General features: G+C 40.1%; 1 protein-coding gene across 1 annotated transcript in view; it reads left to right on the top strand.

Annotated features, from left to right (window-relative positions):
* The window catches only part of LOC101845146 (cryptochrome-1), a 28,807-nt gene extending 10,931 nt beyond the window's left edge, over nucleotides 1-17,876 (top strand). Inside the window, exons 4-11 of the mRNA XM_035972812.1 lie at nucleotides 158-276; nucleotides 835-989; nucleotides 5,474-5,617; nucleotides 6,184-6,348; nucleotides 8,720-8,860; nucleotides 10,046-10,197; nucleotides 12,480-12,679; nucleotides 15,809-17,876. Of these exons, the coding sequence (XP_035828705.1) occupies nucleotides 158-276; nucleotides 835-989; nucleotides 5,474-5,617; nucleotides 6,184-6,348; nucleotides 8,720-8,860; nucleotides 10,046-10,197; nucleotides 12,480-12,679; nucleotides 15,809-15,894 (1,162 nt within the window). The 3' untranslated portion in view covers nucleotides 15,895-17,876. The remainder of the gene's footprint in view (nucleotides 1-157; nucleotides 277-834; nucleotides 990-5,473; nucleotides 5,618-6,183; nucleotides 6,349-8,719; nucleotides 8,861-10,045; nucleotides 10,198-12,479; nucleotides 12,680-15,808) is intronic.
* The last annotated feature ends 1,631 nt before the right edge of the window (nucleotides 17,877-19,507 follow it).

The raw sequence follows: 19,507 nt of genomic DNA, 5'->3' as shown, positions 1-19,507 counted from the left end.
AGATAGTGGCTTGTATTGGGGAAGTCAAGCATGAAAAATGGGTGGATATAATACTTGGTGAGTATGGTCTCTCCACCCCCCATCCCTTTCCGCATTTTTGTACTTCATCATAGTGAGTGCTATGAGGTTTGACATTTCCTTTTCATTGATGCATCAGGACAGTAAAGAACAATGGAGGCTGTGCCCCGCTCACCTATCAAAAGTTTCAAAGCGTGCTGTCCAAAATGGGTACACCTGCTAAAGCACTGCTTAGTCCAACTCTAACAGACCTCGAAGGTATAAAAAGTTGTTTTTTTTAACAAGTAAAGGTTTCTTCAATTAAAGTAAAGGTATCTTCGGTTATGTAGGCATATTTTTAACTGAGTTTTATTACTCTTTGTTCTCTAGTTTCTCACTGTACGTGAATACACATGTTCTTTATAGTAACGCTAACACATAAGAAGACATTCATACTATCACAGCACAATCAATTTATCACCATCACTATCAATGATGAAATGCACATCACACTAAGAACGTAAAAGTACTATGAATAAGAAGGACAAACTACTAAAATGGCATTTCATGAAGCATGTTTTTAAATGAATTTAAATTTTACTTCTGATTTTGTATTCCTCAAATGTTCTTGAAGAGAGTTGCATATAGATGGAGATAGATGAGGCAAGAACATCTCAGCAAGTTGTTGACTACTGATAGGTTCTACTTCTTAACTATCTGGCTGTTGTTTCTGTCTGCTTGTCTTGCTTTTCTCAATACTGGAGGATCATTATTGTGAGGATGATCTTCTTTTATTTTTAAGCCTAGACTATAACTCGCCCTGCTTTAACATTGCAGGTTGCAAAACGCCTGTGAGTTCATCACATGATCAATACTATGGAGTACCTACACTGGAAGAGCTAGGGAAATCATCATCCGATTGTGGCCCTCTGCTTTTTCCTGGAGGAGAAACAGAAGCATTGGATAGAATGGAACGACATTTGAAGAAAATTGTAAGACTTTTATTTGTAAATTTGTTGTGTTGCATTGAACTGATCTTTTCCAATTAGACTCACCATAGTTTTGTTGTGATTTTATGCTCTCTAAATGGGGAGAAAAAAAAATAGTGAGGTATCTGAACTTTGTTCTTGTCAACATTGTTTATGTTGTTTTGTTTGTGATATTATGCCATTTACAACTAATCAAAGATCTTGATGCGGAACTCTGAAAAGCTGATGGAGAAGATATAGAAAAGCTTTACTGTGGCACCCTGCTGTCCTGCTTTCTGTATGAGTAATTAAATTATAATACTGTAGAACTCGGATTCAACGAGGTGGCCGGACCTGGCCTAAAACCTTGTTGAATCCGAGTGTTCGTTATAGCAAACATGAGGTTTTGTGTAGATAATTACAGGCACTGAGCAAGTAATGTATACAGAGAAGTCACAAGTAGTTCCTGAAATGCCTGCATATTGTGAGCTGTGCAAAAAAAAAAAAAGGCCGATTCGTTCAAATGCACACGCCTGTGTCATCTCGATTGTTTACCAAAAAGTTGTGTTGCTGTGAAGAGCTTAGCATACAGCAACTTTTGATTCCATAGACCAGCACACAATTCATTACGTATATCTACGTCAAGACTAGGCTAGCTTATCATTGTAATAATGATCAGTTGCCTAGAGAAAAAAAAAAGACTGTGACATGTTTGTATCTGCGACGTTCATTGCCCGGACCGCTAGTGACCCCCCCCCCCCCGACATGCACACACAGCCACACGTGTGCAGGCCGCCCATCCAACCACGAACCACGACACACACCAGAGTAGAAACGTGCGCGTGCCAACAACGCATATGTTGGTATGAAAAAAGCCCGCTGGTTGGTCGTATGCAATCGGCTAAGTGTATAATGGTTCACGATGCAGGTGCAATGGATGGTTTCCGGGAATAGATAAAGCTCGATGTGGGAGAAAAAAGAGCGAAGCCACATCTGCGGGGGCTGTTCATCCTGAAAGTGACCTCGTTGAATCCGAGCTCGCTGATTTAAGTGCTCGTTGAATCCGCGTTATTCTTATTGATTTTTAAAAAGAATAAAAACGGGGAATCTATCTCGTCTTGTTGAATCCGAGTTCTCGTTGAAACCGAGTTCCACTGTATTTGACTCTTTTTATCCTGGCCGTACCCCCGCAGACTTTGTCCCCGCCCTGGGGCTGCCACGCCGTATGAGTTGAAATTCAGGGTGTATATTTCAAAGTGCTCAATTTCTTATATTTACTCTTAGGTTTTAAGGAAATTTGGCTGTTATGTTAGAAATTGAATTTAGTTTTTGTAAATGTATGTGGTTAAGTTATACACTAATTGCAGAATGGAGATTTTGAGGTGTATTCCACCCTCCAACTTGACCTTGATTGCCGCGCACACGACGTCCCATTGGATTTTATAGATCTAGCCCTACCCATCGATACAGCACGAATTCCAGTACTGACCCCTTCTCCATGATTTGAATCGCTATTAGATGGATCTAAGTCCTATTTGTTATCTTCCACAACGGAATTTATGGCACTTGATTCAGAGTCACTTTCATCAAATCAGTCTCATTCCCCCTCACAACCCAGGGCCACTTCAAAAAGTACTTTGTCGGTCGTGAACGTGCGTTTTCGAGACATCTTTCAAGCTTCTACACCCATCAAAAACAAAGAAACCGCTGTTCATTGGAAAATTTTAATATTCAGACGGAGGTAGCATGGCCATATTTGCGTATTTTGGTAATTACAAGCAGAACTAGCTTCTTTGATGTGACTTTATCGCTGTTCCGAGTATACTCGTAGCCCGGATAAAAAGAGTTAAGGCTTTCTCTTTTGAAGGCTTTCTCTTTTGAAGCCAACTTTTACATGCTAACTTCCACACTGTGTCTTTGGGGGAGGGCTTAACTGAATTTTTCTGTTGTTTTGTTTCAGATTGTCTTTGTCTGTCTGTGTGTGAATGTTTGTATGACTGAGTATTTTTTGTGTGTACATGGTTATATGTGTCACAATGCGGTGGAATCAGGTGCTCGTCAATTTTGGGCACGTTGAGTTAATGGTGTCATCTTACAGCTTATTCATTTGTCTTGCATTTGATGAAGAAAAATACCCTTCTATCTTTAATAGAAGTCAAGGTAATTCCAATTGAAGAAGGTGGGGGTCACCTCGTTTCAGAGGTAAAATTATCGAGAAAATGGCCGCCAAAGTTTGGTAACTTACATAGCTTGAGAGTCCTTGGGAATTAAAAATATACTATTTTTGTGCCTTATTATTTTGACTGGCGTCTGATTTCACCACTATGTCTCACATATATCACTAGCCACGGGATTCAACTGCCTAAGTAACAAAATTTTTGAAAATCACTTTTTGATCCCTTTATGTAGTACAACCTTTGCTACACCTTATCTTATTTTTAAAATCCCAAGTTTGAAATATTACTGCAAAGTGTTTCAGTCCTTCGGTAAATCAATCACCTGTATCACACTAGTCCCCAATTTCCACGTGATTCAACCGCCCAAGTGCCAGTTTTGCAGCCGGTGGCGAATGGGCGGTTGAATCACGCAGATTCAGTGGCTTGTTGAGGTGTTCACCTGTCGTGTAGGCGGTGTGACCCATATGACTGTGGCCTTTGTCAAAACAGACTTGAGGGAAACATTGAAACAAATTGCTGCCTTTGCTAACTTCAACTCAGATCGAACCCTATGGATAGCCTGGAGAATTTGTCAGGGCAGTTTGCGTAATCTATCACTAGGATTGGTAATGTAGTTGAGAAAGAGCAAGATGGCATCAGAGAATATGTTAATACTGACTCGACCAAGTCGGTAAATTGTGGCAAACGCTACTGACGAATGAGTTTTGTAAAAAGTCTATGATTGACAGCTTAGAGGCGCTTATTTCACATTTGGTACAACAATTGGAAAATATTTTACTTTTCACGTTTTTTAATTTACTTTTGTTGTGTCTGTCATGTACCATTCTTGAATCATTGGTTAGTTAATCAGTGCCGGGCAGATGATACGTAATTTGTCACTCGAAAAAAAAAAAGCTACTCACAAACATATTCGCCCGTATAATTCTCTCTTCAACTTAAACTCTCCAGCTCTACACTTCAATTTGAAACAAATCTCATACATTCTACTTATATGCAAAACAATGAGTTTGTTATTCATGACTGTTGCAAAGACAGTTTACATGACTTGGGGATGGGAGCTCCATGATTGTCAAATTACCAGAGAGCAATTTTGTGATTAGTAATTTTTCGATAAACTTGACGAAATTGCGGTCCCATTACTACAGACAGAATATAGGTAAAATCTATCTTGACTAACACTTTCAAAGCCTCAGAGGCCTTTATAGAGAGTACCAAAGAAAACAGAAAGAGTCACACCTTGTCTCAGACGACTTAAAGAGATATTAAAAAAGAGCAACCTTTTGTTGTATGTATGTCGGAAAGATCAATGTGATGTATACGGTAGGAGAAAGAATCTAATAAGAAGCTTGCACAAAACCCCGTGGATGGCGTCAGATCATGTCTAGTGTGCATAAACTTGGAAGCGGATTTGTTTGTACAGCTTTGGAATCATCCGCTACACTATCATAACATGCCAAATTAGCTGTCTATTTTTTTATAAAGATTTGGTAATCAAAGATACAAGAAGGACCATTGATAGTTAATGAATTCTCTTCTTGTGTCAGTAACTTCCTGGAGGAGCCCATTGACAGTAAATATGCCATGTTCATTATATACAGTGAAGGCTGTACTTATCAGACCACAACGCTAAGTGCTAAAAGCAGTCAGTGACATTTGTACAGGATAGAACAAAACTGTTGAACACAAATACCTTGAAAAAGAATAAACGCAAATGGAAGTGGAAAGACCACACAGTGGAATCGAAAGGTCCCTGAAAAATGGTATGGTTTAAGAGCTCATGGATAATTTTGAACGTTTTTAGGAACCCCCCAATAACGAAATAAAACAGTTTTTTGCTTCTCCTGAAAAGTTTGTCTCTTGGCACTTAGGCGGTTGAATCATGCGGCTAGCGATATGTACTTAAATGCTAAAATAGTGGGCTAGTAAACAGGGGAGAAGTTAAAAGTTGATTATCACCCCTCCTTCCCCCCTTCTTGTGTGGGTGACGGTATAAATAAAAACACTTAACGACGAGAGGACATGCACTCCCTTTAAAGAAAGAATTGCATAGGTGAACATGTGCAATATTTACTGTGGTATTGGTATATCATCTCTCAGGTCCTTTCTTTCCACTTCGTTCTTTATGCTTATCACCTGATCAAGTGCATTGCCTCTAGAATGACTTATTTTTCATGCCTAGGAATGTATTATTGTAATACATTGACAAAAAAAAAGACCCCCCCCCCCCCCCCCATCCACGTACATACATACACACAAATACTTACTTGCAAGATATTACTGAGATAATGCTTTTAAGATACCTGGGATGTATATCATTGTGTTTGTCTCCAGAATTGGATCTGCAACTTCGAGAAGCCCAAGACCTCACCTAACAGTTTGAGCCCCAGCACCACAGTACTCAGCCCCTACCTCAAGTTTGGCTGTCTCTCTCCACGACTCTTTTACCACCGTTTGCAGCAAGTTTACTCGGGAAAGGTATACTCTTCTGCTGTTGCATTAATGCACTAATATTTTATTGTCTCTCCCATATTACTCTGGTTCTCCCCCCCCCCCCCCCCCCCCCTTCCCAAGAGAAAAATGATTAAGTCCATTACAAATGTGACCACTTTGCATCTCAATGTCTAATATTCAGAAGATATGTACCACCCTGAACAAAGAAAAAAAGATACAAAAGAAATTCTTACCATCTAGTATGAGGCTACTGTCAGAATAAACATCAATGTGTTTTGCTGTTTCGAATATATACGCGTATCTATATAACTCTAAAGGTTTTGTGATTAATTCATTCTTGTGGACGAATGATACTTCTGATGTGATATTTACATTATTGTCTGCTTTACTTTTCTTTTATGTTGAATTTTAATGAGAGTAATATATAATTTAATTTCTATTTCCTCTAGGAGAATATAAAGTATTCTCTTATCTTATCTTTCCACTTCTGTTTTTAAAATATTTTTTCCTAATGTTACTTCTCATCCCACCCCTCCCCACCTGACCCAGTGGCTGTATGTGTCATGCGTTTTTGTTTCTCTGACTGCCAGAAACACTCACAACCTCCAGTTTCTCTCCACGGACAACTGTTGTGGAGAGAATTCTTCTACACCGTGGGAGCGGTCACTCCCAACTTTGACCGCATGAAGGGAAACCCTGTGTGCAGGCAGATACCCTGGGGTTCAAAGCCTGAACATTTGGAAGCCTGGACAGAGGTCGGTGATCAGACGAAAGAGCGTTGTCTATTCCGCTGATTTTCTTTGATGACGATTTTTTCTTTAGGAAAGCCCTTTTTTTTCATCCACTTTTTCCTTGGGGGGGGGGGGGGGGGGGGGGGGGGGAGACGACAAATTAAGGAGGGAGATGGAGACAGAAAGGAGGGAGGTGGAGTGGGGGGGAGGGTGGGTGATGAAAAGGAGGGAAAGGTGAGGGGGGAATGATGGGTTTTCCTATGAGGCTTGCTTTGCTTTTTTAGGTATCTGTGTTGTAATTGTCCTTGTTTGATTCGAAAGTGTCTGAACTCTGTGTCACGATGAATTAATTTTTCACCTTATACTGTGGAACTCGGATTCAACGAGAACTCGGATTCAACGAGATGAGATAGATTCCCCATTTTTTTTCTTCTTTAAAATTCATACTAATATCCCGAATTCAACGAGCACTTAAATCAGGGGGCTCGGATTCAACGAGGTCGCTTCCAGGGTGAAAAGCCCCCCGCAGACCTGGCTTCGCTCATTTTTCTCCCGGAACGAACTTTATCTATTCCTGGAAACCATCCATTGCACCTGCATCGTGAACCATTATTCACTCAGCCGATTGCATGCGACCAATCAGCTACCTTTTTTCATACCAACACATGCGTTCTAGGCATGCGCACGTGTCTACTCTGGCGTGTGTCGGGGTCAGATGGGGGCCTGCACACGTGTGGCTGTGTGTGCGTGTCGTGGAAGGTGGGGGCACCAGTGGTCCGGGCGTACAACGTCGCAGATGTAAACGCGTCACAGTCTTGTTTTTTCCCCGGCAACTGATCGTTATTACAATGATAAGCTAGTCTTGACGTAGATCTACGTAATGAATTGTGCGCTGGTCTATGGAATCTAAAGTAGCCGTATGCTAGGCTCTACACAGCAACACAACATTTTGGTAAACATTCGAGATAACACAGACGTGTGCGTTTGAATGAATCGGTCTTTTTTTTTACACAGCTCATAATATGCAGACATTTCAGGCACTACATGTGACTTCTCTTTATACATTACTTGCTCAGAGCCTGTAATTATCTATACAAAACCTTGTGTTTGCTATAACAAACACTCGGATTCAACGAGATTTTAGGTCAGGCCCGGCGACCTCGTTGAATCCGAGTTCCACTGTACAGAAGACTTAAGTTTTGTTCCCTCCTGGGGAGGTTCATTTTATCGAGCGTATCTTTCTTAGTGTTGGGCCTCAGTACCTCGTTTAGCTCAGCTTGGCCCTAACAGGTGAGGTTCAAACGGGCCTGCTTAATGATCTAAATTGTGTTGTGCAGGATCTAACACATTTATAGCTACTATCGTGTGGATGATTTTCTGAAACCTGAACTCATAAGGACTTGTGTATATGCCTCATTTTTGTGCCATTTTCTGGTGTTGTTCTGATAGAACTAGATTTGTGTTACTGTGTTTGTTGAGGTTTCTGTACTTCATCCAGCTATCCTGGATGATTTATTCCTTTGAGGTAAAGTCATTAAGGTGTATGCTTGTTTTCTTTGTAGGCTTTTTTATGTCTTTGATTTTTTTTTCTTACTGCACTTGTTGTAATAGAGAAGGCTACCCCTGGTATTGTTGATTGCAGCACATTTAATTTGCTGAAGTTTGACATTTTGTTCCTTGAGGTTTTACTGTGTGAGTTGTTGGAGCATGCTACCGATAGGTCCTACTTCCTTCTTACTTTCCCTCATTGTTTTCAATCTGTCATGCTTTTTCCCAGAATTTTAGTTATTGCATCAATGTGATTCTCTTATATGGAAAGATAAAAACATCTCAGTCTGTTCCAAAATCAGACTACTCTATGCCCTCGTCATCTTCATCCTTCTGTATGCTTGTGAATCACGAACCTTGATGGCAGAGCTTCAGAGGAAGATCCAAGCAGCCTAAATGAGATGCTTTAGATCACTTTTTGGCATCTCATACAATGACCACGTCACAAATGAGAAAGTGGGCAGTAGAGTGAAACTACATACGAGCCACTATTTAGACTTGCTGTCTACAGTGAAGCGAAGAAAACAATTGGTATGGTCATGTCACAAGATTGTGTTGCCTATCCGAGACGATTGTACAGGGAATTGTGCAGGGGAGGAGAAGGAGAGGAAGGCAAAAGAAGAGGTGAAGTGACAACATTGCGGAGTGGACAGAGAAATCCTTTACCCAAACACAGGCGCTCACAAAAAAATGTGAAAAGTGGAGGCACTTGACAAGGCTCTGTATCATACAGTGTCTCTACGATCCTAGTGGATTATGGGTTCTGTAAGTAAGTAGTAAGCAGTAAGCTTCTCTTTAATTAAACTCAAACTCTTACTCAAAAGATTTTACTGTAATCTTTCTTCAGGCTCGGACTGGTTACCCGTTCATTGATGCTGTGATGACACAGCTACGCCTGGAAGGCTGGATACACCACTTGGCCAGACATGCTGTGGCCTGCTTTCTCACACGTGGGGACTTGTGGGTCAGCTGGGAGCAAGGCATGAAGGTGAGAAGGGTGTTGGGGAAAAGACAGAGATAAAAAAGACTGATGTTTATTGGTGAGATTCGAAATTCATCTTGTAATGGGTGTTTTACAAACCACCGAATCTTAATGAATTGACATTTTAGGGTGATTGAAGGGTGGATGGAGGGTGCTGGTGGTAGGTTTTCTTCTTTTCTGTCCCTCTATTGATTCTGTCTATCTGTCTTGCTTTTTCTCTCAACACTAAATGAATGTTATTGTGTTGATGTGCTTCTCTTTACTCAAACAATATTGTTAGGGGCTGGCCAAGTTCCTGGAATCCGTGCTTTGGCCATGTTTTGGTTAGATTTTTATTTCGGAAGACCAAAGTCACATGCTTTTTGAATAGTTTGAATAGGATTTCATTTCTCTTCTCTTGAACAAACTTGCTTTCTGATATTTTTGTCACAGTTGAACACATCCCCCCTCCCCCCTCCTCTAAAACACACTCACATACACACATGTGTTCAAGCCGTTACACATGCAAGTAAAATGTCATGCACACAGGCACACACATGCGCTACACGCACGCACGCACACGCACACATGCACACCCGCACGCACACAGGCACGCACACACGCACGCTCACACACATTCAGAGAGAGAGAGAGTTAGTTTTGGTGGTTATGCTTTTTGAAACTTGTTTTCAATCAGCTAGTCTAAGGATGGATACATCATTGCTAAAGACATAGAAAGAAACAATGTATAATAACGAATGTTTTAGATTTTATACCCCCATCGGCCCAATTAAAACCATATAGACAGTGGATGCTTTTGCCAGGGCTGTGTTATACACAACATATTGGCAGACAAGTGGTGCTACTCGATATAATGACTTCCTCACACGAGAACCAATCTTGCATCTTCTGCATGGGATGGCAAAGAGCATCAACGTTGCACCACAGACACCATTGAAAGAAAGGCAAGACGTAGTGAGACATAATGTATAGCTGCATGTACCCTCAATGTGTCTTTCTGCAGGTGTGGTGGTTGGCAGGTGCTCTGGTGTGGGTTGCTCCTTTTTTCTATCGTACAAGTATCATCTTTATCTCTCCTCCTTCTTTTTTATGTTTGTTACTCTCATGTAACACCTCTATTCTTCGGCATTTACATGGCCTAATTGTGTTGCCAGTGCTGCAAAGCGCTTACTAAAACAAAAATCTCTACAGGTGTTTGAAGAGTTGCTGCTGGACGCTGACTGGAGTCTAAATGCTGGAAATTGGATGTGGCTCTCAGCATCTGCTTTCTTCCACCAGTATTTCCGTGTCTATAGCCCCGTGGCTTTTGGCAAAAAGACAGACCCTAATGGAGACTACCTCAGGTCTGTATTCCTGCTGGGACTATTTTGTAAATAGGGATATGGGCTTAATAAATACCATCTTATTATTTATTATTATTATTATTTATTTTAGTATTTTATATATATATATATCTATTGTCATTATTATTGTTATTGTTGTTAAGGGGGCTCGCAGGTCGGGTCTAGGGCCTCGGGGACTGATTTTTGCTCACTCTGAGCAAGTTTTACTTTTGGTATTTTCCGAACCCTCATTCCGTCTAGATGTCATTGACACTAGTCTCTGAGTGAGTAACATTAACAGAATTCAATTTTACTGGGTTCTATGTTGTGTACAACGCCGATGATGCTGCTCTTGTTGCTCACAGTGAATCAACCCTACAAACAATGATGGACCGCCTATCAACAGCATGAGAGGTCTTTAGCTTGGTCATCAGTGTTAAGAAAGCTGTCATTCTACCCAAGAAGGTGCAGAGCAGAGCCATATATGGCTGAACGACAAGGAACTTGAGACAGTGGACAAGTTCTGTTACCTGGGGTCTATGATCAGCTCTACTACCTCCCTTGATATTGAGATTAACGTTAGGATAGGGAAAGCAGCAACAACTTTTGGAAGGCTGACAAGACGAGCATGGGAAACAAAAGATTAACCATCTATACAAAGTTAAAGATTTACGAAGCATGTGTCCTCAGCACACTCCTTTATGGATCTGAAACATGGACCTTGTACAGCAGACAAGAAAAGCACCTCGACATTTTCCATCTCAGATATTGCCGTAGGATCTTAGGCATTTCGTGGCGTGACAAGGTTACAAATGTTGAAGTGTTGGCAAGGGCAAACCTCTAGAGCATGACAACTATCCTGTGTTTTAAAAGATTGAGATGGCTTGGCCATGTCTAGAGAATGGACGACAACCGGATTCCGAAGCAACTTCTCTATGGAGAACTTGCCCAGGGAAAGAGACCAAGAGGAAGACCAAAATTGAGGTACAAAGACCCCTGCAAAAACAGCTTATTTGAGCTTGGAGTAGACATTAGCATCTGGGAAGAAATAGCTGAGGACAGGAAAACATGGAGGAAAATGATAAAGGAAAGAACTATAATGCTAGAGAGCAGCCTTAGAAACAACCAGGCGGAGAAGTGCCAACGATGAAAGGAAAACTGCGGAAATACAGAGCTACGATCTACGTCACTGACATGCAAGCACTGCGACAGAATCTGCACTTCAAACATAGGAAAAATTAGCCATGAAAGAAGCTGAATGAAGACTGCCTTTAGCTCTTAAGCTAAATTGACTGTCTGCATAGACGAAAAGAGCCTTAATTATGTTGTGTACTAACCAGATATTAAACCTTGTTTTTCTCAAAACACATTTTTTCCCCACTTTTTGCTTGCATATGGCTTTTATTTTTCTCCACCATTTTTTTATTCTCCAACACAGAGAATTGAAATTTGGCATGTAGTAGAAAAATAGTTTGCACTTGTAGTGAGCTGGTTAGTTTTTTACGTTTTGCTTTAGAATTACTTTTACAATTTTTTTTTCATGCCAAAAATATTTTTTTAAAGATCGAATTCAATATCCCCAGCTTTGAGAACAAATTTGGATACTTTCTAAGTATAGTATCAAAAATCAAAATAGCCAGCTGCATGCACCTATTTATTTGTGACATTTTTCAAGTTACAGAATTTTTAAAAGTTAAAAACTGTAGAAATGGTGGAGAAAAAAAAAATTGTCTATCCAATTTTCATGATAGCCGCCGTTTCCATGGCGACAGCTTAGGTAATCGAGTGTAGTCAACAGTTGAACATGAATCTTTTGTCGAATACTTTCTGCCTGTGACAAAAGCTGTTTCAGTTTCTCTTTAGTTAAAAATGTCCGAAAGTATTGAGCCCCCTTAATAATATTGTAATGTTTTTTATTGCTATGAGTGCTGTTTTATTATTATTACCAGTGATTTTACAGTTATTCAATATATCACTATTACTCTTGTCATTATTAACATTATTAACATTATAGTCTGGCACACGCATAGCTAAATCTGTGGGATGCGGAAATCTTTTCATTATTCTATGAATCTCACCTTGTATGAATTTCAGGGGAGATAAACAAAGTTAAACAGTTGTGTCTATATTTTACATGAATAATGCCCCCTGTGCCACGCTACATTGATATATATAATTTGGGTATGTTTTTCTGTTGCTTTTGTTGATATTTTTCTAGAAAAGGCTTTAAAAAAAATTATATTTGATATATATATATAAAAGTATATGATGTATTTTTCTTTTCATTGTTGATTTAATTCTAGGAAGTACCTTCCTGTTTTGAAGAAGTTCCCAGCCAAGTACATCTTTGAGCCATGGTTGGCTCCCAGCTCTGTGCAGCAAGCAGCGGGTTGCATTGTGGGCAAAGACTACCCACGACCCATTGTGGACCATGACAGGGCGAGACAGGAAAACATAAAGAAGATGGCAGCTGCATATGCGGCTGCCAAATCAAGTAATGAAGGTCAGTCAACTATACAACACTAGGATAGAGCCCAAATGTTTCTGGTTGCAGTGTTGCAATACATGTGATTTTTTATTCAAGATACAGTCGAACCTGCCTTAACGGAAACCTGTATAAAACGGAAACCTGTCTTAACGGAATCTCCCCGCTCCCCCCCCTTGATATATTCCTCTTTAATTACCTGTATAAAACGGAAACCAGTCCAATGCGGAAACGGAAAGAAAAAGCTGCTCCCTGCAGAGGGTTTCACCTGTCTAAGACGGAAAATGCTTTGACTGCTCAGCCCTGACTTGAAACAAAACTAACAAGTTTGGTTCCGTCGGCTCTAAACTAACGCTATGGTCATGCCGCAGGGCGAGGAAGGGGAGTAGGGGTGCAATTTGGGGGTAGATGTGACCCCATCATGTGAGCCCTGAGCGATGCAGATGATCAGTGTAGTGTGGGTGTGAAATCTCACGATTGCCCGTGAGAGTGCTGGAGTAGCAAGCCACTACGAAAACTGTCCTGGGTAGCCAGAAGCCAGAGGTGTGAAACTGAATTGACCAATGCCTGCCGCCCTGATCGTACGGCCAGCCGAGAAAAGAGTTCCTCGAATCGTTGTTACAATGATGGCAGTGAGGGATGGCATTGGTGGGTGGGGCTAAGGGTGGAAGCAAAGGAGATGTTCAAACGTTTCTGTTTGAAATAGGTCAAACAGTGGTCCTTTGAAAGGCAAGCACTTGTGGTAATTGGATAAGTAAAACTGACGCATGTCATTATCAGTTGAGAGGTGTGAAGTTTTGACCACTGCTTACCAATCGGACAAACGATCCTTGATCCCACCAGCTGGGCCTTTGCATCCCACGCATCCCCCGCATCCCCCCCCCCCCCACCTCTCTCTGTCTCTCTGTCTCTCTGTCTCTCTCTCTCTCTCTCTCTCTCTCTCCCCCTAAATTCCCCTGTCTACGACGGAAAATGTCTAAGATGGAATTTTTTCCCCGCTCCCTTGCGATTCCATCTTACACAGGTTCGACTGTATAACAAATGATGTCCTCTTTTGTAGAAGCCAGAAAGCTGGTCTGGCATTCATGGCCTGTTGGTCAGGTTCTTTGCTGTTGCATGCCGAAAACATGAGTTTGATGCCCCTGTGGAGAAGTTATTTTTTTACCAAATGTTTCTTTCTGCTATTTGGGATGTTGTATCCCACTCAGTCCAGCTTGGTCCCGACTGGCAGGATTAAGCAGCTTGCCCTCTAAATGATATAAATTGCGTTGATTAAAAGAAAAAAATCCTTGCATTCCTTACAGAAAACTGATTTCAAGAAATAGGAGTGGGTACTATTCCACTGGCAAGGGTTTGGCTCTTTTTCGTGCTGAAAAAAGAAAGCCTATTGCACTGAGAGAGAGATGGCATTAAATATTATTTTTGTCTCTAGAGGTTTGAAGGAACTTTGCACCAACAATTTTTTAAAGTAGGAAAGGAGAAGAGGGGTGGGTTGCGCCTGTTTTTTTTCCCCTAGACACACAGGATGAAAAAGACTGTCACAGATTATACCACTCTGGGTCTGTCGTTACCTGAGTTAACAAGGAAAATCAGACAAGGCTGAAGCATTTCTTTGTCATTTCAGTCTTCCTGTACGCTTGTGAGACAAGGTCCCATACAGCAGAGTTAGAGAGGAAGGTACAAGGTACAGAAACAAGATACTTCCAAAGACTTTTGGGCATCTCCCACTGAAATTATGTTACAAATGAGGAAGTGAGAAACAGAATCTGATGTGCCATTTGGCCCTATGAAGATCTTCTCACCACTGTGAAAAAAATGCAAGTTGGGTGAACCACTTCGAGAGGCTGAAAATAAAGAAGGATGGAGGAAGTGGTTGTTTGATAATACCACGGTCTCAATATTCCGCTATTTAGCGGATTTCCGCTACCGCCATTTCAGAGAGAGAGAATACATTATCAAGATTGTAAATATATTTGGTGACTCTTTTACTTGAAATTATCTTCGAGATCACGTGGCAAGTTCCACCTTTTTTTTTAAATTCTGAGTTCAGACCCATGTAATACTTGGTGCCCCAACGGTCATTTAGACTAAGGGATACTTTAAGTAATGTAAGTAAGTAAACTGTCAACAGCTGGTTTCTTCAGTGTTGTGCATACCATTTTATCTTATTTATTTTAGAATGACTGTTGACTGTGAGATATTAAAAACATTTTTGGAAATATATGGACAAGACGGAGATCTACATTTCAAACTTTAAAAAAAACCCTAGATGTTTATTTTGTGAGAAATGTCAAATGCTTGCTCTATTCAGACCCTACAAGTTTGGTGATTTTATACAGTAAGACATGATTATGTTGTCTGATGACTCCTCATAAATGATACTTCCACATTTTTTCCGTCAAAGCAAAAAATGAGTCTCTCCTATCCCTCTTTAAAAGAGTAGGGGTATAATGATAATAGATAGCATTTGTATAGCACAAATCCCCACTCAACAGCTAGTTCTATGCGCTTCACAATCTATACTATTACCCAGCAGACCTGAGAGCATCCTGAAGCAACCTCAGCTTCCTGGGAAGCATACAGTGCAAGCGGCCATTTATAGGAGCTGAAACACTAACATACTGACAAGATCTTTCACTTTCTATGGCCAGATACCCATTACCACCAAGGTGAAGTGAGGAAAATTTGTTTAAAGTAAGACATAACGTTGGGCCCGCAGCTCGAACCCCCGAACCCGCAACCTCGCGATTATGAGTCCGGTAGCTTAACCCCTAGGCCACCGACGCCACATATGGGTTTTACACTCCTTTTGATGCTGTTAGGTTAATGGCAAAGCATGGCCTCCAATTTAATTTTCTTCTCCAGTAGGACCAATCCAAGTGCCCAAAGGGCCTTGAAAACACTCTTAGACAACCTGGGTTCAAGACCATCCGTAATGATTGGAACCAGTGTCATTTACTTCGTAGTTCAGCTTTATGACTTTATGCTTGATGAGCTATCGATGTTTCCTATCGTGATAAGATTTATTTTCAGGACAGCATAAGACTGACTCTAAACATAACATGAATTTCCATAATAATATTGTCTACCGATAGTGCTGTTTTTGATTTTTATGTGTCATAACACGAATATCCGTAATATCTACAGGCAGCCCAGTGAAGACGTCAGGAGGAGGGAAAAAAAAATTGTCAACAGAGCTTGACAAGCAGCCGAATAAGAAACTGAAAAAGTAGATAGTGTTTGCTTATGTTTTTAAAACGAAACAAACAAGCATTCGTTTGTTATTGCATTTTAGTGCCGTTACAATTATGATTACTGATTAGTGGTATTATATTGTGGGGTTTTCGTTTTCTTCCTAATGGGATATAATGAGTTCTACTGAAGTCCAGGCGAGTTTAGTTGAGGCATGTTTTCAGAGTTTGTTATATTCTAAGAAAGCAAGAATGTCTCAGTTTTATTGGAAACACATATATAGTGTTTATCCTACTCTTGTTTCTGTTGTAATTATTGTGGTAGCAGCCTCCTGTACAGAAGATGTGTTAACTTCGTCATGATCTGTTGCGACTGTTGTGTTAGCAGCGTCCTGCAGGTGGATTGTTGAAGGTTGCCTCTGGTAGGTCTTACTTTGTTTCTTTCCCCCTGTTCTTTCTGTGCATCTCTTTTTTTTCTGCCAGCGCTAAGTGATTGTTGCTTCTCTTTATCTGAACAAAAAAGCGTAAGCCTCTTGTAGAGCTATTTTGTTAAATTCATGTTTCCATTGTTTTTGTGTAAGCAGCCTTCTGCAAAGCTGCCAGTATGAAGGACAGTTGCACGGGTTATCAGTGTAGCATACTAAGGCTACAAAGATACTTGTTATTTAGATTAAATAAAGTTATCAGGGTCCAGTCATTCTTTTCCCCATCTATCCTGTGTTTGGAGTCAAGTTTCTAGATTTAGTTTTAAAATAAGAAAAATAGAAGGGAAGGGATTTATAAAGTTTTGCAAACAGCTTGCCACATGGATGATATGTTTCCTTCCTCATTACTTTTATGATGTTGCATTTTTAAAAAGCAACATATGACCATAAATGTGTTCATTTCCTCTACTTTATTTAACTGAATTGCTCTGTTTTTATATTATAATGGTTATAAGTAGGTGTGCAATATTGGGGAATCATCTTTTATAAGTGTGATATGGGTCTGCCCTTTTTAGAAAACCTGGGACAGATTTAGCTTCTGAAAAATGACCAGAATTGTACTAATTGTGGTGGGCCTACTGTGTTGAAGTGGGATTTTAAGCGCAGAGACCTATTGTTTTCATGTGCAGTCAAACCTGCTCTATCAACCACCTGTATAAGATAAATCACTTGTAAAATCGGCCGCTTCCACTTCCTCTCTTGTGTATTTTTTTTTTACATAAAAAATGACACTATGTAAGAGGATCACCTGTCTAAGACAGCCACTTTTCTCCTCGACAGTGGATGGCTGCCTTACTTAAACAGTTTTGACTATATTTTAACCCCCAAATGTCCATGGATGAGTATACTCTACCGTTGACAACACCTCTTCCTTGGGCCAGTGAAAAGAATACTAGCTTTGAAGAAAGGTTTTAAACAAACCTGTTCAACTTCCTTTGTCTAGTCCATGTTTTCTTCGAATTTTAAAAAATATAGAAATCAACACCTTCTTTAATTGTTTGCCAGGCACATGTACATTAAAATGTAGAATTATTCCAAGGTCATGGTAATGGGCACATTTTTTCTCAGTAAACTCAGTCAGCAGCGATGTTCCTGACAAATCTGCTGGCCACAAAAGTGTTACAGAAATGATCCTACTTAGGGCCTTGACAGACGAGCTGCACTTGTCGCACAGAAAATGCCGCTTACTTTTGTGTGACAGCCACACGGGGTGACATTTAACGCTACTGCTCAGTTCAACAAGGACGATTGCAGAGTCAGGGCGGCGTTGGTCATGGTGATGAGAAGACTCTTTAAAAAAAAAAGAAAGTGATAAAGAAGATGTTGGGTTCATCCCATTGTTTCTCACAGATTTCTAAGAGTAAGAGGACAGCTTTACACCTTATATGAAGAACCTCAAGAAGATGTCAAGATAAAAGTCAAATAAAATGGAAAAGTTGTTTACGTATCTGTTTCTTCAATGCATCACTTGCATCATTATATTCTGGTCTGAGTGCTAGATATACATCTCTCCGAACATCATGGAAAAAAAGAAAGAAATTCCTCACTTGTGTTGTCCCAAATGATGTTGCTGCTCTTTATTTCCAAAATCAAACGCTCTGTTTCGAGATAAGAGGACATGGTTGCACTGGGAATGTTGTCGTGTTGAATGAGAAGGGAGAAAAAACACAACTATTGAAGGCAGTAAATGCATCTCGTGTGTCTGCGTCCCCTGAACTGTGTGCTTCACAAAAAAGCAAGTGTGTCGTGGCGTAGCAGAATTTGGGCGATATATGTATGCTACACCAGGAGTGAAAACAATGTGTGTAGCTCGTGTGACTGCTCCCATTGTCTACAGCGCATTACCAGATTGCGCAGAAACTACTGCTGCGATTTTTACATCTCGTCTGTCAAGTCCCTGAGGAAGAAAACTTTTGTCGTTGACACTTTCAGTTGAATATTAATGCTCCTCTTTGTAGGAAAGAGGTTTGGGAAACAGGCCAAACTATGTTAATGTATATTGACTGAATTATTTGAAGGAACACTTTACGAGGTTCATGTTTGTTTGGTCTGTTTCTTTTTCATGTTGTTCTCAGGGATTTAGTTGACTTTTTTTTTACCATGGTGATTAACGTAGTGTACTGTTATTTAATTACTGATGATAATTATGCTTTTCAGGCGATATATTTTTGTTTCTTTTTTTTCTATATCATCGTCATGAATATTTACATGAAAATTTATTATGTACACACTCTGGCAGCATATAAATAATATGTAAAATGGAGTTCACTTATACTGAAACCTGCAGTACTGCTGGATTTTCTTCAGTTTGGCTGGTGTGGTGGGGGGGTTGTTTTGAGAAATTGTTCAAATAGCGAAGAAAAATATGAGGTTTCTATTTTCTAATTGTTTACAGCTGTTTTAACCGTGGTTGGTATATTGTACGTAATGTGTATTATATATTATGTGTGTATTGCAGTGTGTTGTGTATAAAAGTGTATCTGTTCCATGTCTGTATGATCATGATTGTAGGAATAGGTACAAACGTTTATAACAATTTTTGAAACTGGATGATAAATTTAATAAAGAAATATGTGTCACGACGTGGTGGAATCAGGTGCTCGTCAATTTTTGGGCATGTGGAGTTATTGGTATCATCTTAAAGCCTGTTCAGTTGTCGTCTTGCTATTAGTGAAAAAAATGCCCATTTATCTTGAATAGAAGTCTAGATATTTGAGTTTGAGACTGAAGAAAGTCGGGTCGCCTGGTTTCAAAGGTGGAATTACCAAGAAAAAGGCCGCCAAAGTACCTTTTTTCCCATAGCTTGATAACGATAGTCTGTTGAAACTGAAAAACCTACATTTTTTTGTGACTTTAATCAACGTTTTTCTGTAAAGTCCACCCGGAAATGTGTTCTTAATTGGACAACGGTGGTGTTAGGCCAAAAACAAAAATTCGATAAAAATTGCCAAAACTGCAGGTTTCTTCATTTTCATTATTTTGACGAGCACCCAACTTCACCACGCTGCCTCACATAATAAAAAGTGAAAAAATGAAGATCATGAATATTTATAAAGGAAATAAAGAGAAAGTAAAGAAGGCAGAGAAAAAGTGATAGTGGTGTAGAGGGAAGGAGTCTTTTAGAGTCTGGGAATGAAAAGAAATGGAAATTGAGAGAGATAGAGAGAGAG

Source organism: Aplysia californica, unplaced genomic scaffold, assembly GCF_000002075.1.
Source record: "Aplysia californica isolate F4 #8 unplaced genomic scaffold, AplCal3.0 scaffold00025, whole genome shotgun sequence".
Classification (NCBI taxonomy): domain Eukaryota; kingdom Metazoa; phylum Mollusca; class Gastropoda; order Aplysiida; family Aplysiidae; genus Aplysia; species Aplysia californica.
This window is presented reverse-complemented; position numbering and strand designations above follow the sequence as displayed.